Genomic DNA, 24,332 nt, shown 5'->3' with positions numbered 1-24,332 from the left:
TTGGAGCTTAAACTCCTGAACAACAGTTGCTGGTCTACACTGATCTCACTGGAAAGATTTAGAACTATATGGTCTAACAGCAAGAGGGTTTTTTGGTTGTTTGTTTTTTGGGTTTTGGTGGTTTGTTAGATTTTTTTTTTTCCAGGAAAGGTCTGGGACTTTGAATCATTTTAATGAAGCTTGCCCATTTAAAATGAAAAAAATGAGTATATTGTACATGTTTAATGGTAGTCACGTACTCAAAGACCTCATAATTAATCTGGGGGTAACTGAAAGAGGGGAAAAAAACCAACCACCAAAATACATGAACCTCACTATCAACAACTTAATACTACCAATTGCGAGAGCGCTCTCTAGCAGTTTGTACTTGTATTCTTATAGACAAAATACAAAATCCATATGCACCTAACTAATCCACATTCCCCTAACTTCACCTAGACACCCTGACAAAAACAAGAAGGAAATGAAGAGACTGTACACATCTGCTGAGTGTATTTGAAGTCCCACATTTATCTCAGCTAGTGGGACAAAGAAAGACAGAGAAACACGCACACTGTATCAATATTCCTGAGTTAAACTCACTTAAGCTTTTGAATGAATTTCTGTCCATTATCATTTTTTCCCCATACGCAGTTTTTGTAGCAAATAACCACGAGTACATTGAGGAAAGAATATACAGAATTAAGATGGTGATTGCATCCTGTGATGCACATGGTTAACTGTAGTAACAGCAAAGTGTGCACTAATTGTTAAAGAAACGAACTGCACAAATGAAGCAGCCCACTACTTCTAGGATGTCTTTGTATTCCTCTTTATTTTTTACTATCACATAGAAGGACATCCCCATGACAACAGAAATAGCACTAGAATAATTCACTAAAAGATATAAAAAGCTCAAAGTGAAATGATCATGGTCACAGAAAATTATTACTGTATCATTTCCCCAGCAAGCCATGGTCAATGCTGTGAGCAAATGCTTATTTTTGACCAAAGGAAGAAAGAATAATTTCAGAACTGACTCCATGCAGCCGTCATTTGTGGGGGAAAAGCGGCGTGAAAAAGCTGACGATCATTCAGCTGTGTGAGCAGAGATCAGAAAGCACATTACATTTTTGGCAACCACCAAAGATGTGTTATGGCAGAAGCAGATGAAATAGCACTGAAGTGCAAAACAACTGACTGGGTAAATCGCCTATATCCTTTAATTTCTTTGGCCCTTACTGGAAGGTACTTAACCTAGTATACCAGGAATGAGCAGATACAGAAAAAACACCTTTATGCAGAAGGTGACAAGCCATCTTTCATTTTATAAAGTAAAGCCTTACACTTATGTTACTATTTCATATTGAGGCCTATGGCATGACTGACTTGAAGCACTTGTAAAACACAGAACATAACTTTCTTGAGTTTCTTCATACTACATAATTAAAAATAAACAAGACAATGTGTCTTTGGCAAAGAAATCTTTCTTCTTCCACTGAAAAACTGTACAAAAACATTTCTTTGCCAGAGATAGGGAGGGGTGTGTGTAAAATTAACCTTTCTTTCAGAAAAATAACATCTGTGGAAGTCTGAATTACCCCAACCAGAGAGGCAGCAATTGCATGGGCTAATGACTAGGGCTCTCTTTGCAAAGAATGATCTTCTAACTATGCTGTAAATTGCTGAAAGAGGGACTTCAACCTGAATTTATCACTTGCCAGAACAGCAGCTTGCACTCCTGCAACACCTTCTCCACCTCTTGTTTTTCAGATAGCCCTAGCTATAAGTTCACCTCATAGAGAAAAATCAGACCTGGGTTAAAAATATATTATCATGTCTTGGAATATTTTCTTTGCATCATAAAACAAAGAAGCTTTTAATTCTAAGAGAGATTTAATAATCAGCATATTCTGGGAAACAAAGTTTATAAGCAGCACTTGAAAATCCCTACTTTTACATGGTATTTTGCTATTTTTACCCCGTTTTACAATAAGCAATCATTATTTTCCTTTCTTATATTCCAACCTACAAATTGCTTTAAGAATGCTACACGGACCAATAGATTAAGGCAGTACTACTAGAGAGTAAACTACTGTGTGTGGGAGTAAAATTGTCAGAAGCCAGGTGTCAAAAGTGATCACCCTACTATAAGCAAAGGTTAAAGAATACTATGTCCACTATGGAAATATGTCTTTGCAGAATAGTCACATCCAAGAAATGCCTTCATCTCTCCCGATGATAAATTTCTAGCAAAAAAAGGATTTTCTTACTTCAGCATATTCTACTTCCATCACTATTTGCAAGACTTAAAATCAGTAGGACCAAACCTCCCAGGAGCAGCTTGGAGACCTGGACACATAGAAAGTGACTATTATACACCAAGTCAGAAAGCAGTTAATACGAAAAACAGGAATGCAACTCCAACCAATATTTTCTAAGAGGGCTGGCAGCAAACTGCCAGATGCATTTGTGACCTCAAAACAACCTTTTGCCAGATGCCTGTTTAACCTCTTACAATTATATCAACTTCTGAAAAGACTGGTACATCTTAACATTTTCCTTCTTTGGTTATGCAAATTAAGATGTTGTGCTTAAAAGACAGATTGAAAATGTTTGGTTCTGTGCATTTTCATCTTAAAGCCCCAAAATAAAGCTCTCTAACACAGCAGCATATTCTTCCTTTTTCTCCCCAGAATTAAAACTTCTGTAGAAGTTAAACAAGAAGTCTTCATCTTCTTTCTTTTCTCCTCCCTTGAGTCTGTGCTCAAAACCAGGTAAGTTTGGAGATAGCTGTGAGTTAAGGGGCCAAGACAATATTCAGGCAAAGCAATTAATAACTCACTTTTAATACTATTTACCATTTTTAAGTAAATAACTTTTTTTCATTATAACTCTGTTATAAATCTTAAGTTGCCTTCAACAGAAGGCAAGGATTCATATTATTCAATTCTAAAATGGCCTGTATGCTAAGAAGGGCACTTCTGCAAATTTTAAAATAAGCAAATTCATAGCATGGAAGCATCATGAATGTGTTTCAGGGGTTCAAGCCTTAGAAAGCAAAAAACAAAACCAAAAAAAAGGGGAGAGAGAAATGTTATGGAATGAAAAGTAAGTAGGTCATGTATACTAAAGTGCTAAAAATACTAACAACTGATTTGTGGCTGAGAGAACTATTTTTAAAATCTAGAGGTGTACAAGTAAATGAAGAATTGCACAGCTCTTTTGTCAACAAAAACATGCTTTGATGAGGCCTTAAACAGAAAGATTCCGTGCTGTACAGAATCCAAGAAAAAGAAAATTTCCTTTAAGAAATATACCTCCTTATACAGCAAAACAATGAATTTCAGTTGTTCTGTAACCCAGTTCCTTTAATCTGCATAAGAGATGCTGAGTTCACTCAACCAAATCACTACTGGCTTTCAGAATACAATCAACACATGCTTTTCAACAGTATTAATATAGCATGAAGCTTGTGCTCCTAATTATTCATGTTTTTGCATTCTGTTTTTTCCCCCTGCTGTAAAATATGCAAATTTACTTCTTTGTGTTATTTAGGTCCCACATGGGCCTCAACAGATCTGTTTGGAAGGAATTACAAGCCAACATCTAGATACATGCTGTCAACATTTCAAGCTTCATTATTTTTATTAGGTTGGAATGCCATTACAGATTTGATATTAGGCTTGAAAAAGCTTTTTATAAATCTGTTGAAAAACTACAGTCTAATAAAATGGTGTACTGATAATTACTACTACTCCACTTTGTGTGTTTGAGCATGAAAGGGAGAGAGAAAAGCCCTACAACTCCTGAATACAAGAGAAATCCCCATCTAGCGGTACTATTGAAAAACGCAGTTTGTTTTTGTGCAAAATTAGTACCCAAGAGGATTAGTTTGACTTCATTACTGAATGAAGGGTAGCCATTACCTCCTTATGCAACTACGGATCAGTAACGGTAGAGGACTACTTCTTCTGAATTCCTCCTCCACCCTTTTCAGTCAACTCTGACTGCAAAATTCAATGCCCAAATGAGCTACTAACGATTTTTAAGTATAAAGCCCATAAAGCAGCACTTCGAGAAACAGGTCAGTTAACAGAGTAACTTCTTGGTGTGCATCAAGTGTTCCCTTACAGTGGCACTGGCTGACACATATAAAGTATTCTTTAGATAAAAATATTAAAACATTTCCCCCAACCTCATATTATAAAGGTATTAAATATTTTTAAACTTAAACAACATAATGAAATAGTAGCTTGGGTATTTGAAAACTGCAAGGTTGGAAGTAACTACACAAGCACTTACTGTTATATAAAAATACGTAATCTAAGCCCATTGATGCAGGAAGTGAAAGGACATCGAGACAATGCTTTTTTCCAACCGGCACAAAGCCTTGTGCATTTCTTTAATGTAACTGTGTATTTTAAAACACTGCAGCAACCTAGCCTTCCTTAATAGCACCGCTAAAAGCTCTTTAAATATTAATGAAAAAACAATGCAGAGATTCACAGGAATCTACTATACATTACTACTGACTCCTAGAAAAACAAACAGCAGCAGTTACACTAAGATTTTACAAATCTCTTGATGCATTTAATCTTTCAGGTGTGTACACAAAGAGAAGAAACAAAAAAAAATATTTGAATTGCAGTAACAAATTAGTACAGGAGTAGTCCTTTGATTTGGGAGGATCAGTATATTAAATTTCCCTTTCATAACAGACTCACTCCTCAAGACTTCAAAATTGCACATTTCTCTCAGAAGCAAACATTTAAAGAGTTCTTAAAAATACATGTAGAGATCTGTATCACTAACTTCAACATGGAAACAATAAGGATCTTACTGTAAGACCTTTTTAGATGTTGGGTGACAGTGGGCGTGTCTCAATTCATATATGCAATTTATCCAATCCTTCCTTCTACAATAAAAAGTACCCAAAAAACTATCTGCATGTAGAATAAATTCATGACAAAACAGAAATGGGGAGTTGGAGGCAACAAGTATATGTAAAATTGGTCTTTGGGTAAACCGTCAAGATTTCCAGCACTAAAGACTGAGCTGTATTGATCAGTTTACTTTTTTACATCTTCAGTACAGAAGACTTCCTGATTTATTAAGGATGTTCTTTTGCAATATAACTGCAGTTAACAAAGGGAAAATTCATTTGGCTGTAAATCATACTTTTTAGTCTCACAGCTGTGCGAGGATACTCCTGCCTACAGATGAGAATGATCCCATACAAATTATAATACTGAATTAACTCAGTAATATATATACTGAATACATCAGGGGTTCAAGTACCTCATTTAAGATAAAATCAAAGTTTGAATGCCTTGCAGAGATCAGCTTAAAATAGTAAGTCATACCTGACCACCAAAATTTTGTGATAAGAATATCTGCTATCACCCATCATAATTTATCAAACTCATTGTGTACTCTTTTTGCATCTCATTTTGTTCCTGACTTTGTCACAGCATGTAATAGTGATGAATTCTACAACACCTTGCTTCTTGCAAAAAAATTCCTAAACTTTCCACCTTTCATCTAATACCAGGCCTCTTCTAGTTTCTTAATAAGAAATAAATATTTGCTTTATAACTTATACATTTCATTGCAGAGGATGAAAACTAGTAGTTCCCACCTCCTTTTTTCTGTGAGGATTTAGATGTTGGTGCAAGCCTGACCGTGTTTGTTCTGTAATGCTCCTTCTCTTCAGACATTAGCATTGAAAGAAGGTACACATTTGTTAATTTGACAGATCCAAGACTCATTCAAATAACACAAGTCCTTCTCCTTCTTGGACAGAGATTTCCAACACTCTAAGTTCTTTTATCTATGACAATATATGTTCCCTTGAGAGGAAATAAATGTAACAGGCAAAAACTATGCTCCAACAGTGAGAAGCATAATAAATAGCTGTTAAACCAAAATTTGCTTACTTGTTCTAGATGGCCTCCAAGGATCTATGAAAGCACAGTAGGGAAAAGGGAGGATTACAGAGCCGCAGCGCGCCTTCCTTACAAAATTCCTGCCAACGCATCTCACCATGGCCACAGCCTCCTTGCATCTGTGACAGTCACTCCACACTAACGAGAATCCCATGCCTGTCCATTTTTGCTCTTGAAGCTTTGAAAAACTCTACAGCAAAATTGTTGAATCTCAGAAAACAACCTTCAGGTGACAGTTAAGTGCTCCCTATAAGTCAATAACAATACTCCCTACCACCTGTTAGAGATTTGCACCTAAGGCTGAGAGCAGAGCTCTGAAATAATTGCCATTGGTCAGTATTGAAAATCCATGTTAATATACATCTAAAAAAATCAAACAGGAAGATGTCCTAAGTTCAAGGAAGTAACAGAAGTTAAATACGTTTACAAATCAAGTTTATCAGCACTAGCAACTCAGCTGCTTCTCCAAGCCATTTACTCCATTCCAATTTACAACATTAGAAGATCCCTGAGAGAAAACTAAACAAACGCGAACTCTTAAATCCATGAAACAGATTGGTTAAAAGTAAACAAAGCAGACTTGAACTCAGGCAAGGTCAAAGGCTCAGATCAAGAGCTCCTCAATAAACTGTGCTGCCTCCAAATACTAGTGAGAGAGCACAACCATCCTGGCTGTTCAGCCCTAAGTGGACCACCAGGCTCAGCAGCTCCTTCCCCAGCCCTGGGGGTCTGTCTGCACCCATGGCCAGCCTGACACAGTGCAGCCTGAGCACATCCATCATGCCTGAGGCAAAGAGCTGCAGGAGAAGCCTCATCTCAGGTTCTTGGTCTTTGCCCAAGCCACCCTGCACGGATGCTTGTGCCTGCCCATGCACCTTGATGACCCCAACCCTCCGACCTGACTTCCCAGCCTGGCCTCAGATCGGCCTTATCCCTGTAAACTTGTCTGGCAATTGCTGGACTCTCAGCTGACCGTGGTCACCATCATCAGACCTGCTCTGTTGTCCTTGCTTGAGCAGCATGGACCTCACCACATCCCTTGTCAATAAGGTCTCTGTCCAAGGCCCTGCCCTCCTGGCACCCTTGCTCAGCTGCAGGCTGATGGAGCCACCAGCACTCGCTGCTCCCTCACGCTGGCTTACTTCTAATTTTTCTGGAAAAGTAACCAAGACTCTGCACATCAGCATCTTAAACTAAACCTGTAAAAACAAAACTAACATTTAGCAGTATTTTTTAAGGAACACATACAGACATTCTGTGACAAGTGAATTTATTATTTAATTTTTAAAAAATGGTGAGGGTAATGAGACACTGGCCCAGAGAAATTGTGTTCGAAGTCAGGTTGGACAGGGTTTTGAACATGACACAGTGAAAGAAGTCCTGGCCCACGGCAGGCAGGTTAGACTAGATGATCTTTACAGGTCCCTTCCAACCCAAACCATTCTATAATTCTGTATTTCAGTTGTCTTCAAGCAAAAAACACTCACTACCCAGCCCAGTAGAACCATCAGCACCATGTGGATGTCTGCAGAGTTTCTGACCTTGCCAAACACACATAGGAAGCAGCATTGGTGTCTCAGTGTTTCAACTCCTGATCTTAGACTGAGATTAGTACTACCAGTCACATGCATCTTTGAGATCTGATGAGTGATTTGTAGCTTTGTGCCAAACCAAAATGCTAGCACTAACCTGTCTTCTTTGGGGCTAGCAACAGTAGGAATGGATGTTAGGCTGGAATTTATTTTATATTACAGAAGCCACAAAACATGAGAAATTCCTTAAGAACTATTAGTCTTCAAGATCCCCAAGCTTGCCTTAATTCTGGCATTCAGAATGTCAACCTTTGAAACAATTTGTGATGATCAGGAAACACCTGAAACATTTTTCATATTTCTGCAATTGATTCCCTCATCAAAACACATCACATGTGTTACGTCTATTTCATAAGCCTCTTTTCCTTTTTCAGAATAACAGTTCTGCTTGTTCCTGAAGCTGTAAAAGTGGTGCATGTTCTGTAACAGATGTGACGACCAGTATCTGGAAAATAAGTGAACTGGTAGTTAAGACATAAAAATGCTTTAGTTCCTGGTAGAAAATTACATTTTGTATTTATTTTTTAGAGAGTGAATTACAAATTCTTTTTTCTTGACTCCCACAGATCCAATGTTTGCCCCAAAAGCTAAAACAGATAATTTCTTTTTGCTATTGTTCTGCAAAGTTGGTTTTGTTGCTTCCCTCTTTTTGCATAGAAAGTCATCTTACTATGCAAAGAATAGGTATTCAAACAATGAAAATCCAAACTCATTGATATTCTACAAGCAAAAGCAGATTTAAAATACAGCAATATATAACAGGACTTGGAGAAGTTATGACAAAAAAAAGAAACCAAAAAAAAATTATTCTCAACATTTGACAGGGTGATAGCTCTGGTGGATCTTTCTCAATACAATAAAGTGTTGAACCTTCTTCCCTCTTTCTCAAATATCACATGATACAGAAATAATTAAAATAATTAAATATTGTTAGGAAAATCACACTTGACTATCTATATTTAATTGTGATGCTCAGTACTCTCACTACATTATTAAATAGATATATTCCATAATTCAATGGACATGGCGTTTGATTCTTTCTTGATAAGTCTCATTTTGACTTCCAGTAAGACTCCTGGCAGCAGTGGTGCATGGTGTGAACAATCTTGCAAGGGATTTGAAACAGACAAGCTCTCCTGACCACAACAGTGGAAATCAGGAGCAAGCATCCCCTGAGGATGTATTTTTCTTCTTTCTCCAAGAAAGAAAAGCAAAGCACTTCTTACCATATCACAGAACTATGCTTTTTGTTCTTATATGCTTTGAATGAAAGATGGGTTTAGGAACCAACTTAAAACACAAGAAATTAAATTCTCACTCCCTTCAAGTTGCCTACAGCAATATTCACACTAATAGTGCTATAATCCTACTGAGATTTGTTAAAGATATTTAGTGCTATCAAGAATATTTTACACCTAAGTTTAAAAAAGCTTCAGAACCTCCCATCTGAGTAATAGAAAAGTAACTAGCAGAATAGCTAAGTCTTGTGGTCTGGGTTTTGTTTTTTTCTGGATTGCCACTACTCCTAAACAAAAATAAATTTCTAGATAAGTATCTACTTAAATGCTGACCTATAATACTGCAACTACATCCATCTAGCAAGACAATGATATGCGCCACTGAGCAGGTTGACAGCAATTCTTTTGCCCACTAAAAGTTAGTTAAGATGAAATTACAGTCCATTTCATTGCAGTTTGCTATAGTAGCTTCTGAGCAAAAAACTAACAATAAATAGAAATAAAATAAGATTAAAGCAAAACTGGTAGTTCTTAAGTTTATATTTAACAAACTAATATTTATATGATATATGAATTTATATGAACAAAGTTTAAATAGTCACTGATAACATTTCAGGATAAAGGAATGAAGCCAAATTCAATGCAGAATCAGGACCAGCAATTGTGGGACCTAAGCAATATTTGGGTGCAGAACTCTCCACCTATTACAGAATTTGAAACTCTAAATGGTCTCCAGACTTTTTTGGGATGACAATGTGTCTGCTTCGACCCTTCCATGATGCAAGTGCTGAGGTGATTTGATGTAGTCATGAAACCCAGTGCAGATGAACAAAATTTAGTGGAAGGCAACCATTAAACATGACAACACAATCTCACAGATGTGAGATCAGGTTTGTTTAAACAGAGAACTATTGGAAAGAATGTAAGATCTCCTCAGAAAGCATTCCAAGAGTCTCTGATACTGTTAGGTTTTTATAATCTAGAGGCAAGGCTTTTGTGACTTGAAAATGCGCGGAAGAAGTAACACTTAAAGAGAGAAACACTGTAAGATTCCTGATAAGAACAAGTCAATAAATCAGAGCAGCAGAAGCTGAATATTGATGATGACAGATTTACAAGGAGGAAAACACAAATTTTCAAAAGAGGAAAAAGAAAAGGATCAGTTACAGCATGACAGCAATAAATTCTTCATCTTCTGCATGTGTGAGCCATCCTACAAGACTGTCAAAGATCTTGATCAATGCTGCAAACTCAGCCAGTTCACAGGTGAGTACACCTCAGATTAGTTTTTGAATCTTTGAAATATCTTTCAAAATACTTTGAAAACCCTAAATTGCTTAATTTTCATCAAACTAAGAGTCAGATTCTGAGACAGAACATCTACGTTTGTCGTGTGACTAGAAATACACAGATGCTTCTTGGCTTCTAACACAAAAAAAAAACCCAACATTTGGGGGTAACACTAAAAGGAAGGAATCTGAGAAAAAAAAACAGTCCTCTGACAACTGCAGTAAGATGCTCTCTTCCCGCAATGCTAATCATAAAGCTAAAAGCCTCAACACTGAGCTTTCTTTTTTTTGTAAAGATGTAACTTCTCCTTGCTCAGAATATGACAGTAAAACAAGAAACTACATTTTCAATGCTCTTGAATAAGACTTAATACTTACGTAAATAAAATTTCAGCTATTTAGTCCAAATTATGAGGCTAGGAATATGAACTCCTTCAAGAAAAGTAAGAATCCTGAACAATTTTTATCATGGCTTCTTTTAACATTTCATTTGGTCTAAGCATCTTAACTAAATTTTTACATTGCAAAGATGATAAGAATCGCCTTATACAGAAGCACCACTTACCCACAATAACAAATCCATCTGCTTCTCTTTCTGGCACTGTAACCTTCTTTGAATCTTGACTTTTTCGGAAGAAGCTGAACATAGCCTCTTTGGTTTTTTTCTTCTAAGTTGTTATCTAAAATGAAGACAGAACGTTAAATAAATATGAGATAACAGAATTTACCATGAGAAGTTCACACCATGCCAAAGGCCACATACATGATATCACAGCTTAATCTTTATTACCACATTTGAAATATCAGGCATTTGTATGTCAGACAGATTACCTTGTTGATGTAGCAATTGACTTCAACAGGCAAAAAGAGAGTGACATATAAAAGGCTTTTCTATAAAGTTATGAATGGAGTGGAACCATTAAAAAAATAAAAAGGAATGCAGAAGAACGAAACTCCCTTCAGCATTTACCCAGCATGTTTCCATATTTTCCTGCTACTTTGAATTGTTGTTACACAAACTTTCTCATCATATTTGGTTCTAAAGGATCTAAACTTTGAAGCCCCAAATATGATCCTATATAAAATGAAGCTTTATAATGCAGGAATACTTGAATAAAGCAAATTGCACTAGAGATTTTCAGGCTTAAGTGTCTGTGCATCAATTAAAAAGACCGACCCAGCTACCCCTACAATATTAGCATAGTATCTACTTTCATTTTTCCAGTGTACAATCTTAGAGACAGCTTAACACTTGAGTGGATCTGATTAAATTACCCCTGATTCCCTTAAAAGAAACTGGAACAAAATTTTATATAGCAAATTTTTTGTAACAATAATTCGTTAAAAGAATCTTTCAAAGCAGCTAAGAACTCTTGAGTTCACAACAGCTAGAACAAAACAAGGAAACCAGTGGGATAAAAACGTTAACTGCAAAAGACTGTTCAGTATCTCTTCTCTCTCAGGACTGGAAGATTACATAGAAGCAATTCTGAATAGCTTTAAAAGGACAAATTCATATTAAAAACCCCATAAGCATTTGCCAGAAAATAGGTAGTTGGGCCAGCTTTCACAAAATTAAGTCCTGTGAACCACCACGAAACAGCTACAGCGTGAAACATTCTTATAAGCCAATTGCCTCATTATTCTGAACTTTTAAGATGCAGACTGAAGATAGTTTCTCTTCTTCCAAAAAAAGTTGTAAAAAAAGCTCTATAAGGAAGCATCACTCTTGTGAAGAACGACCAACAGAACTATACAAAGCACATGTTCACAGGTTCAGCTTATTGAGAGGACTACTGGTGTACCACCACCTACTTACTATTTACTACCTAACTGGCACGACTGAATGCAGCAACTGAATCTCCCCCGACCACTCCTGCAACCGCAGCTCTGTCTGTAGTGCTGGGACAGTGAGAAAAGGAAAAAGGCACCGCAGCAGCAGTCACCCCTCGAAGGTGTGCTTGCCTCCAGCCACCGAGGGCTGAACTCAGACCACTGGACAATGCCAGCCTATGGAGCAGCCTGTGGTCTGGCTGAAACATGCTGTGTGACAAACACAGAAAAGAAGGTTTAAAGAAAGCTATGTGAAGACCTCCCCTATTAAAACATCAATACAAAACTGGGAAAAGTGGAATAATGTCATTCCAAGTTTGAAGTAGAGTTTGAGAAGCAGAATCCTGATTTACTTTGCAGACACCAACGTTTAAAGGAAAGGGACTGACAAATGGATAGCAATATCTAATATACACCTCCAACAGGAGAAAGAAGTCCTGTCTAACTGTCTAACAGTGTCAAGTTTCAGCAACTTCACTTCATGCCTCAATGTAACAAAGAACACTTTTTAGAAGATGGGAAAGAGAGGAGTGATACCATGTAGCGTTTGGATTTAAAATAAAAGAAAAAGAGATAAAAATCCTGGCTTAATAATTTGCCAGAATGCCTCACTTTGCACCCAAATATTCATGGTACCACAAGCAAAACTTTTTGTCCTAGCTAGTGACCTGTAGCAATTAACTGCACAATCAGCACTGATTGACCAGATACAAACTGCCTCATGCTGCTGTTACAAGTGACAGCAACACTTCCACACTGTAGATCACAGAGCCTTATATGAAGCCTAAGCACTGGCTTTAAGGAACAGTATATAAATAGAACACGGCAAAAGCAGCAACAATTCAAACTGGTCTCACACCTGAGATTTAAAGATTGACTATCCCACAGGCTGGCCAGCTGCTGCTTGCTTATACTGACGCAGTACAATTTCTAGCAAGCAAATAAACTACACTGATGTACACAAGAACAGAACAAACCATCCAATCCCGAGTATGCAGTAATTAAAAAAAAAAAAAGTTATTTATCTGCACTTCATTATTTTTTGCTTGTTTTCCTACCTTACCACATAAATACTGACATTTCCAGTTCCATGGAGATTACACAGTAGAAACTCCTAATTATCTCATTTATTCCTTACCTTCCCCCACACCCAGGCTCAACACATGGCGCCAGCAGCATATTCCTTTTTCAGCCCTCAGGGAATAACTCTTCTCCTGCTACCAATTAGGGTTGTCAGTCCCATAGCTCAAGTGGTAAAAACCTGTGCTGTAATGCTCAAGAGTCAGGTTTCTGCTCCAATGATGTATGAAGGAGAAAGGCAGTTGTGGAACAGTTTAAAATGCCGTTTTACCTTCATCCTAAGTGTGCACGAAGAAGCAAAATCAACTTGATGTATAAAATCTTACAGATAGCTTTGGTAAGGCTCAGATTCCAGACAGCCACTTCAGGTGCCAGAGCTGCAGTTGCTCCAATCACATTTTTTTCTCTTTGAGATCTGCATTATTGTGCAGTTTTCAGCTCTATCACAGTGTTCCCCTTCCCTTCTTTCTTGCACAAAGAAAAGCATCTTAGTCAGTATATACATGGCATACAAGAGTTGTATAGGAAACCACACATTTGTCACCTTTTAAATCCTGCATATTTAACATACCTAAACATCTCTACCTAAAGGACAACAGGCATTTCAATTCAGAGTAAATTAACAATCAGTACAACTTGATTTAGCCAAATTAATGTTACAAGCACCGTCACATACTAGATTTTTTTTCCTTTCATTGACAGAAGGCAACCTGAGTATCCCATTTTTTTCTAAAACCCACAAAATTCACCTTATCTACATATATGAGGGTTGATCTTTAGTTTGTAGTTTTCAGTTTCTGAAGTAGCTTTAACTTAATTCTACTGTCAGCAGTATTTCTCAAACAGAAAACAAAACAAAAAGGAACGCCACACATCCTTTTGCTTGAAGCAGAAAAACAAAGCTAACAAAAGTATCCCCTAAGCTCAGGTCTCAAGCTCTTAGGCTTTTACAACCACTTAAGAAAACAGCATATATTATATTTTGTGATTGTGAATGCTGGGGAGATGGTAAAGTGTCCCCACAATAAAAAGACTAATGTGCTTAGTGAGGCCGTTTCCTTCTCACCACTTAAAAACAAAACCTGTGCTTGTAGATTTCAGGCCTGCATAACCGATGCAGAGGAAGAAGCTCACCAACTAGTACTTACGGTATTTCAGTACCATTGTTGAACACAGTATTAAGTTTAAACTAAGTAACAGAGTGATTAACAAAATAGAAGCAGGGCATGGAAACATACAGTACAGCTGTATACATTATGGCATAGGTAAAGCAAAAGCTGTAGACAGGCAACGCTGGGACATTAGTGATATTTGCTCTCTTAAGAATTTTATCAACTGTGGGACTTCAAAAGTAAACATAAATCTCTCCAGCAAGGGGAAATGCAGCCACTAAATTTCTTGAAATACATGTTAAAAACAGAACAAAGCCCCTGTCCAACAAAGAAACACAAGGCTGAATGGAAACACTTGTGCTCATGAAGATAAGAACACAGTTTAAGTACTTGCAGAATCAGGCTGGAGTTTTACTACTTGTAGATAAGATGAGGTTTCAGTTAAGGAAAGCTGAGAAAAACCAGTTTCAGCACAAGTTTAATTTCAGAGTAAAAATTAAATTTGAAGTTTGTGGACCTGGATGCATGGTCACAGACACTAGAGAAAAAAGCACTTAGTTGTGGTCGTTGTTTTTTTTTAAAGCTGTCAGCATAAAATCACATGAAAAATACCCGCCATTCAGAGATAGCACCATGTTCCTGCAGTATTTTCTCCTATATAGCACAGCACTTTTCCCTTCCAGATGGGATTAATTTTATTTCTATAGGAGACCTGAAATTGAATTCACTGCCTAAAGATAAAAATCTCCCTTGGTAGGAATATGCAATTCCCTTCTCCTCATGTTTCCCCCCTCGCCAAAAAGTGAACACAATTTTTTCTTTCTCCAATCTCAATCGCTGATAGTTAAGAATAATGCTTTTGGCACCGCTTCAGTCATCAGCAAGTAATAAACTGTGAACTACAACAATTCTGTGAGGCTGCAAACAATATTTTATCTTTCTGTGAGGCTCTAAGAACATACATGGGACTGGACAAAGATGAGTTACAGAGCTGCACAAAGGGGTTAATTTATTCCTCCTGCATTTTGTCAGTCTCCTTTGACAAGAAGTATGGGTGACCTTTGAGCCAAACCAATACATTAAATCCAATAAAAATTTTCTATTCAATGAAGATCCTAGCATATTTAGCATTACTTTTCAGCTTTTTCCTGCATGTTCACAAGTGACAGGAGAAGAAATGTAACTTAATATTAAAAACACCAAAGATGCAGACTAAGATAAAGAGAGGATGCCCAGGAACACAGCAAAGTAGAATTGCAGTGGCACTGCCAGTAATCACATAAATGATCAAATGAGGTCAGAACGAGATACAAAACTAACATTAAAGAAAGCATGAGAACAATTTCATATCTAGCAGTTTAAGATATATCACCTATGGAAGGAGAAAACAGAGCATCAGAGGAATTTTCTTATCCGTATTAGCATCCGCTGTGATTCACCAATCAAGTAGTAATCAGAAAAAGAGCAAGATGGTTACAGCCTTGTACAGCCCTGCTTATGACACAAACCCAACCAATTTAAGAGTCAAGAACATGCATGTCAAAAAGATTTCTCGGTGACACAAAAAGAACAATTCAAAAGCTTTTGGCCTAATGTAAGTTACTATGTGAAGAAGAAAAAAAACCCATGTAATTTCTTTTATCTGGCGTTAATATTAGTCATATTCCCAAGTCTGTGCTTCTTGAAAACAGAAGAAAGTAAGTATCAAGAGAAACAGGAATACAAAAAAAGGGATATATAACAAAACACTAACAAAGACTTCTTTGTTTACATAAATTGTGAATATTGAATTTTAAAATTTCCAAAAAATTTAAAGGAAGCAGAAATACCAAGAACTATGCAACCCAAATTACCATAGCACAAAACCACTCAAAGATGCTGAATCATGAAAAAAATCAACCACAATCAAGTTGGGCAATGAAAGTACAGGTGAAAGTAGGAAGTATAGGAGTGAAGTAATAGTCAAAACCCTGAAGAAGATAAAACACGCTAAACAGAAAGCTAGGTGTTTTTTAGATACAATATCCAATAGGTTGAAACCTAATTCTTTCCCTGCAAACAGTTCTTTTGTAACTGTAATCCTTCAAAAGCTGCTAAGCACAATACAGACACATATTTGTAAGAACTTCTACAACTTGTTTTTCTAGCAGCTGACCCTTGAAATGTGGCAAATAGCCCTAGAAGAGCCACTTTGCTGCAGCCCCCTGCACCTTGCTCCAACTGTTACATTTGAGATCTTTCCTTTAGAATCTCTGAAGATAGACTAAGATGATAATGATATTATCCTGCAAATAAACTACTGAAACGGTGAGGCATAGTGACACTGAGGAGATGACAACCAGCTACATCCTATCGAAGATATAGCCGCACCGCACTCCCCTGCCTGGCCTCATGTCGGTAGCTTGCTTCCTTGGCACACTGGTTCAGGATGCCAAGCCGTCACAACAGTAACCCAGCCAACTATCAAAAAACACTCTTTGTTGCTTAGCAAGCTGAACTAACCCACTGCTGTTTAGAAGAGAAGCCAGCACATAGGTGGTGTTGGGATCACCCTTTTAAGCTGCAGCAGTTAGATTTTCTCAAATATTTCCCGATACGTCAGTCCTGGAAACAAAAAGAAAATAGAACCACAGAACGGCTGAGGTTGGAAATGACCTCTGGAGGTCATCTTGTCCAACCCCCTGCTTAAGCAGGGCCACCTAGAGCTGGTTGCCCAGGACCACATCCAGGCAGCTTTTGACTGTCTCCAAGGATGGAGTCTTCACAGCCTCTCTGGGAAACCTGTGCCAGTGCTTAGTCACTCTCACAGCGAAAAAAGCATTCCCTGATGTTCAAAGGGAACCTCCTGTGTTTTAGTTTGTGCCTCTGGTCCTGTCACTGGGCTCCACTGAAGAGCCTAGCCCCATCCTTTTTGCACCTTCCTCTCAGGTATTTATATGAATTAGTAACAGCTGTCTGAGCCTTCTCTTCTCTAGGCCAAACAGTCCCAGCTCTCTCAGCTTTTCCTCATATGTAAGATGTTCCAGTTTCTTCATCGTGGTTGAGGCTCTTCACTGGACTCTCTCCAGTATGTCCACATCCCTTTCGTACCCACAACTTAGACCCAGCACTCCAGACGTGGCCTCACCAGCGCTGAGTAGTGGGGAAGGATCACTTCCCTCAATCTGCTGGCAACGCTATGTTGAATGCAGCCCAGGACACCATTAGCTGCCTTTGACACAAGGGCAACTGGGAGGAACCTCTCCATGGAAGGGACACTTGGGGAAAACACATGGAAAAAGGCAAAACATGTGGTGAGAGTGCTATGTCCAGGTGATAGCTCTGTCTGATGTCAATCAGTCGCTTTAACCCTGGCAATCGACCATAAGCTCTTCATTGGTGAAATGAAAATTAATAGAACAGAACAGTTTGGTAGGAAGGGACCTACAACAATCATCTAGTCCAACTGCCTGACCACTTCAGGGCTGACCAAAAGCTAAAGCACGTTATTAAGGGCTTTGTCCAAATGCCTCTTAAATACAGAGAGGCGCAGGGCACCAACCATGTCTCTAGGAAGCCTGTTCCAGTGTTTGATCACCCTCTCAGTAAAGAAATGCTTCCTAACGTCCAGCCAGTCAAGTATGAACCTCCCCTGGTGCAGCTCAGGACCATTCCCTAACGTCCAGCCAGTCAAGTATGAAGCTCCCCTGGTGCAGCTCAGAACCATTCCCACATGTCCTGTCAGTGGGTACCAGGGAGAAGGGATCAGCACCCCCTCTCCCCTTCCCCTCCTCAGGAAGGTGTAGAGGGTGATGAGGTCACCCCTCAGCCTCCTCCAAACCAGACAAACCCAAAGCCCTTAGCTGCTCCTTCCAGCCATTTCACCAGCTTTGTTGCCCTCCTCTGGACACATTCGAGTACCTTAACATCCTTCTTCAGTGGTGGGCCCCAGAACTGCCCGCAGCACTCAGGTGAGGCCGCACCAACACTGAGCACAGCAGGACAAGTCACCTCTTTTGCCCGGCTGGTTGCACTGTGTTTGACGCCCCCCAGGATGCAGGCTGCCCCCTTGGCTGACATTGACCCCGCTGTCAACCAGCACCCCCAGATTCCTCTCCGCAGGGCTGATCTCCAGCCGCTCCTCCCCCGGTTTATAACTGTGCCTATGGAAATACGTGGGTATGGCAGCAACGTTTCGAGTATCAACTACGGGCAGTAAAAACGGGTTAACAGACAGGTGATGGGGGATGCCTGGCTGGGGCAGCGGTAACCTGAGGGGAGGCAGTATGTAAAGGAAGAGGGAAGACAGGCGTTAGGGGAGAACAGTGCAGGATGATTTAAGAGAAAAGGATTAAATGATAGCATAGGGCTGGAAGGAGAAGGGCCGCGGCGGCCTCCCCGCCGCGGCAGCAGCGACACCCACCCCGGCGTCACCCACCGGCCCGGCCGCCCGCCGCCGCCGCCGCCACCGTCACTGCTCACCGACCTCCGCCTCCGCTTCCGGGTCGCGTCAGGCGACGGGGAAGTCCCGCCCCGGCGCCCTCCGCACTCCCCGTTGCCTGAGGTAACGGTGCTCCCCACCCCCACCTCCCCCCTCCTCTTCCGCAAAGGGCGGGAAACCGTGCCGCCATGGAGGACATCCATGAGGTGCCGCGGCCGCGCATCGCCACCAGCCACCTGGCGCAGCACATCGGGAAGCCCGTCTGCTTCGTGGGCCGCGTCGAGAAGGTCCGTGAGCTGCTTCGGCGGTCGGTCGCTGCCTTTTGGGTGGCGCCGCGGGGTCTCAGGGCGGGTAGCGGGGCCTTGCCCCGGGGTGAAGCTTTGGGCTGGAGCCCAGTGTGGGAGCCCTGTGGGGCTGGGGCCTTGCCAGGTGCGGCCTGTGGCGGCTTGGCCGGAGGGAAGCCGGCGGCTCCAGTTAGGCCCGGGGGCGGGTTGGGAAGCGGCTGTAGCGGATCTTTGGAAGAAAGGCCCGTTGCGCAGTTGTGGTTGAGGCGGCTAAACCTGTAACGCTTGCCTTCTGAGCTCACGGGCTTAACGTCTTTTGTAGATTCATCCTACTGGGAAGCTTTTCGTGCTTTCGGATGGAAAAGGAAAACATGCAACTGTGGAGTTGAGCGAGCCTGTAAGTTAAGGAATACTTTGGAAATACTTGATGTTGTCTCGTCTCTTGTGAATACCAGAGGTTTTGTGCCGTCGGAAACCTGTGAGTGCCTTGCACGTATTGCGTTTTTAGTCCGGAAAAAAGCACATCTGTGTCTTTTCCTGAGGTTTTGTCCCATCTGAAACCTGTGCATCCCTTACACCAGGGGTCCTCACACTTTTTAACCAGGGGGCCGGCGCGCGGATGCAGTGGCAGGCAGTCATCTGCGGCTGCTTGGTTTCCCCCCCCAGCCCCCGGCGGGGGGGGTCTGTAAATACCTGGGGCCAGATTGAGGACCCATATCCAGCCCACGGGCCGTAGTTTGAGGACCCCTGCCTCACATGTACTGAATTTTTAGTCCTGAAGTAAAAAAACAACTCTGATTTCTCCCTTTTCCACCCGTTTTATTGTCTCTGCATCTTCCATCTTCCAGCTAACTTGCAGTCTTCATATTCATGAACTGACTTGGTCTACATCAGTTTTTACCCGGTGCTAAGAGAGGGAACTCGTTCCTTGCCAGATACATCCCTGTCTGGCTACTTTGTCTTACTCTATTTGTTGTTTACAGTGTAATATATTATGCTACATGTATTAGCTTTATTTTAATTTCACCTTTTCCTCCCTTTTTATTACTGCCTTTATATACCTAACAATATTCTGTGAAGGTAATCCAAAACCCACAAGAATATAGAATTGTCAAGTTTTTTGAGTTGACATTTCTGTGTCCTCTTAGAACACTTGTAGCATTCCAGTAAACTTCACAGTTAGCTTGAAGCATTCTTCCTTAAAAAAATAAAAAATCAAGCAATGAATGCAATGTGTATGAGGTACTTACAACTACTACACAAAAATATTACTTCTTTTGTCATCATGTACCACTAAAAGAATTAACACTGGCATTCTCTTTTGTCTTGAACTATTTTTTTCCCCTCTAGCAAATGTTGTAAAGGATTATTCTTGTTGTGATGGTGAACGTGCTAGTTTAACTGAACATATGTATAGTTGTAGTGGGTTAGCATGGCAAGGTTGTGATAGTGGGGAGGATACAGTGGTGGCTTCTGTGAGAAGATGCCAGAAGCTTCCCCCATGTCCAGTGGACCCGATGCCAGCCAGCTCCAAGACAGACCCACCACTGGTCAAGGCTGAGCTAATCAGCAACAGTGGTTACACCTCTGGGTTAATACATTTAAGAAGGGGAGGGGGAAATTTGCACCAGCGGAAGAGAGGAGTGAGACTATGTGAGAGCAACAGCTCTGCAGATGTGAAGGCCAGAGCAGAAGGTGGGGGAGGAGGTGCCACAGAGATTCCCCTGCAGCCCCTGGTGAAGCCCACGGTGAGGCAGGCCGTGCCCCTGCAGCCCAGGGAGGTCCATGGTGGAGCAAATCTCCAGCTGCAGCCCAGGGAGGACCCCACACTGGAGCAGGTGGATGCCCAAAGGAGGCTGTGGCTCATGGGAAGCCCACACTGGAGCAGGTTTGCTGGCAGGATTTGTGACCCCACAAGGGACCCATGCTGGAGCAATCTATTCCTGAAGAACTGCGCCCTGTGGAAGGGACCCATGCTGGAGCAGTTTGTGAAGAGCTACAGCCCATGGAAGGACTCATGTTGGAGAAGTTTGTGGAAAGCTGTCTCCTGTGAGAGGAGCCCTGTGGTGGAGCAGGGCAAGAGTGTGAGGAGGAAGGAGTGGCAGGAACATGTGATGAACTGATCATAACCCCCATTCCCTTGTGCTGTTCAGGGGGAGGAGGCAGAGAAATTGAGGCCTTAAGTGAAGTCTGGGAAGAAGGGAGGGGTGAGGGGAAGGTGTTTTCTCTCATTTTATCGGTAATAAATTAATTTCCCTGAGTCAAGTCTGTTTTGCCCGTGACAGTCATTGCTGAGTGATCTCACTGTCCTTATCTTGACCCACGAGCCATTTGTTGTATTTTCTCTCCCCTGTCTGGCTGAGGGGGCAGTGACAGAGCAGCTTTGGTGGGCACCTGGCATTCAGCCAGGGTCAAACTACCACAGTAGTCTTTTTAGCATTTTGGCTGAATAAGTTCTTAAACGCTGAGAAATCTTGCCATTTCCACATGAAGTAATTGTGCATGGTACTTTCTGACTTTCCAGACAGGAGCCTCTCCCTAGTGATGAAAAATGCAGTTTGATCTGGCAGCGTTTTGCCTTACAAATGTGAAGCTTGCTGACTTAATCTTCAGACTGCAAGAAAATGTCTTTATTACAAGTTCTGCCTGTCTCTTAATGCTTTCTTGAGTTCATGAAAAGATTTCCTGCCTTGGATTGTTAAAACTTAAGATGTCAGCATCTGACCAATGATTCCACAACTTTCCATAACAGAACATATGGTTGAATTTCATAAACGCATAGCTGCAATGTTGGGCACTTCACAGTCTGTGTTCCACTGCTGTAGGAGAAACTAGCGTGTGCAGAAAAAACATGCCAGGTTCATGTGATTTCTTTGGTTTGCCTAATGTCAGTGGAGGAACCTAGATTTGCTAATTAAAATGCTTTCTACTTTTTTTTTTTTTTTTTTCCCCTTTAATAGGTTCTTTTGTTTGTGTGCGTGTGTAGTTCTTCCATTCAACAGAGAACCCAAAATTATTCAGAGGGGAGGGGAGGGATTCTATTGCTGTGTTCCAGGAGACTTACTAGAAAGTTTAAACTAAGATTTAGATACTGGAAAAACATTACTGAAATAGTACCACACTCTTTAAAATTAGTATCCTCAAAAAAGAAAGAGAATATGTTCATGCTGTATGGTTTTGGAGTAAGATAAAATTTTTAGCTCTCTTCCTTACTTGGTCAGAGGCTTGTTCAGAATACAAAGACATTGACAGTAACACTTACTGACAGATTACTTAAGAAATAATTTCCAGTTATACCTCCTGAATGTGGAATACTGGAACTGCTTTACGGCATGTGTGATACCCCCCTTTGCTCTTAGGGGGTTCTGCAATTTACTCAAGTTTGAATGCAGTGCATTAAAATCCTCTGTTCTGTGTCCTAGATTAAATGACACAGTTAAAATACTTGTGGAGAGTTCTTAGCTTAGGTGCTGTGCAGTAGAGACAGCAGCTAATTTAGTGATAACAATTGCATATTTGGTATGTTTTCCAGCTAGACGAAGAGATCTCGGGAGTTATTGAAGTAGTGGGAAGAGTAACAAATCAGGCAACCATCATGTGTGCATCCTATGTCCAGTTCAGAGAAGACAAAAGTCCGTTTGGTAAGTAAGAATGTATCTTACAACAAATTCATTTTGAGTTCTGAACTCTTCTTCAGTAAGTAAGAAGGGGGAGCTTAATTATATTTTCTTGTGGACAAGGTCTTTCTTCAGGCTGCTGAATGTGGAGTAGAAAGTAGAGGAGAGCGTCAGGGGGAAAATTCTGTACAAAATACACCGTTTTACTTTCAAACTGTAGGAACTGACTTGAAGCTGGAGCCAGTCTAGATAATTGCCACGGTCTGATTGTACTTCCTCTCCTGGCTGCATGGTTCTTGCCCTCACTGGACCTTGTGTGATTGTACAGCTCAAAGTAATCCCCATCTTTTCATAAGGCAGCAACAACCTCTTTGCTTGCTTTCTGGAGGAAGATGAGGGAGACTGGAAACACTCAGCTGTACTGCTTTAAAATAAGCAGTGCTTCAGTGGTGTCATTTGCTTGTGGGGAGTTTAGTGTATGCGTCATTAACCATTATCTTTGCCCTCTTTCAGATATGGAACTCTACAATGAAGCACTAAAAATTATCCATGAATTCCCTGAATACTTCCCATTTGGTACTGGGAAGAACACTTGATTTTTCTTAACATATATTTAGGGCCTCAGAGAGTGCAACAGTACTGTAGCTTTCTTGCCTGGCAGCATGATAACAGTTGCATTTATTTACAACAAATTACTGAAAAGATGCTGTTACATGTGCCATGTATTGCCAGTGAAGAATGTTTTCTTTGAAAATGTACTTAGCAAGAAGGAGAACACTTCTGTGGCTCTCGGTGTCTGTATATGTTTAACCATTTTGCATCCATGAGGAGTGTTCTCTTGCAGGATTGGATTTGATAGAAACTGAAGTTTTGTAGGCATCTTTTTGTTGTTGCTAGAGGTTCTAGGACACTTTATAGGAAACTCACACTGAAGATACTTGGTGGGGTTTTAATGTAAAGATTTTTTTATTGTATTTCCTTTGATACAAACTTACTGAAGGGGTGTGTGTGTATTGTATTTTGCATCTTGACAATGGTCTCTTCCCCAATAAAAAAGATCTGACTACATTTAACTATTTGTGTATTAAGAGTGCTATTTTCAGGGACAGATGGTGACTCCTTTCTATTTGACCCGACACAGATGATTTTAACAAAGTGGAGTACAAGGTAATTGCCTTTTGCACTGATGTTAAATGTTTGGCAGATGTCCAGTTAGGCTTGGGGATTTCAAACATGGTTGACTTCCATCACTGCCTTCATTTTTGATGGGAGCCTAAGCAGAAGTACCGGGATTGAGCTTACTTCTCACCATGACTTTAACTGTGTGAACTTATACACAGTTCCCAGTTTTGTTACTATCCAGGCTACTTACAGTACATAGCAGAATTCTTATATTTCTTGGGTAACACAAAGTAAAATCTAGCTTTGGAAATATTCTCTGAATTAAAATACTTGGAAATGTTTTATTTATTAAATAAAACCTTAGCCATGTTTAGTAACCTTTCATACAAGTAGGTTTCAGGTTTAATAGCTAGATTTAGCGCCTTGAGATTGCTAGCTTTGTGTTTATTTACAGACATCTCCATTGTTAGTCAAGGAATTAATGTTTTAAAGATTTAGTAAAGTTACTACAAACTGGGTGAATGATCAAGTTAACAGTTGATCTGTTATTTTCCCCTCTACTTGGGCAATTGACCAAGTTACTGTTACTGGGAAGAAGGAGGGCTTATGAAGTAGCCAATGGCTGAGAGGTCCATGTGGCATGGTGCCATGCTCCCTCCTGTACTGCTATCACCCTGTATTTTAGTCCTCAGTGGAATCAAAAGATCATTCTTAATAACTGCAAGCATGTTTTCCTAGCATTTAAGTCTTTTGTACTATTCTACTTTAGAAACTTGGTATTTTGTGCATGTATATATAACCTGTAAAATATGATGTAC

The 24,332-nt window shown here is 40.3% G+C and overlaps 2 protein-coding genes across 5 annotated transcripts in view; one reads left to right on the top strand and one right to left on the bottom strand.

The window, feature by feature from the left end:
• Positions 1-18,629, bottom strand: part of UMAD1 (UBAP1-MVB12-associated (UMA) domain containing 1) — an 81,936-nt gene extending 63,307 nt beyond the window's left edge. Inside the window, exons 1-2 of one of the 3 annotated variants that reach the window (XM_037383113.1) lie at positions 18,537-18,629; positions 10,612-10,726 (exon numbers count right to left, since the gene is read on the bottom strand). In XM_037383113.1, coding sequence (XP_037239010.1) covers positions 10,612-10,693 — 82 coding nt within the window. In that variant the 5' untranslated portion in view covers positions 10,694-10,726; positions 18,537-18,629. Of the gene's footprint in view, positions 1-10,611; positions 10,727-18,473 lie in introns of all 3 variants that reach the window. The other 2 variants (XM_037383116.1, XM_037383114.1) reach the window with 2 other exon arrangements.
• A 26-nt stretch (positions 18,630-18,655) lies between these two features.
• Positions 18,656-23,465, top strand: RPA3 (replication protein A3). 2 transcript variants are annotated; one of them, XM_037383117.1, is made up of 4 exons: positions 18,656-18,778; positions 19,098-19,172; positions 22,308-22,416; positions 22,906-23,465. In XM_037383117.1, the coding sequence occupies exons 1-4, from the start codon at positions 18,680-18,682 to the stop codon at positions 22,986-22,988; spliced, it is 366 nt and encodes a 121-aa protein (XP_037239014.1). In that variant the 5' UTR covers positions 18,656-18,679; the 3' UTR covers positions 22,989-23,465. The 2 variants fall into 2 exon arrangements, with proteins under 2 accessions (XP_037239014.1, XP_037239015.1); XM_037383118.1 differs by lacking the exon at positions 22,906-23,465 and adding an exon at positions 22,613-22,899.
• Positions 23,466-24,332: the final 867 nt, after the last annotated feature.

Source organism: Falco rusticolus, chromosome 4 (genome assembly GCF_015220075.1).
Source record: "Falco rusticolus isolate bFalRus1 chromosome 4, bFalRus1.pri, whole genome shotgun sequence".
NCBI lineage: Eukaryota > Metazoa > Chordata > Aves > Falconiformes > Falconidae > Falco > Falco rusticolus.
This window is presented reverse-complemented; position numbering and strand designations above follow the sequence as displayed.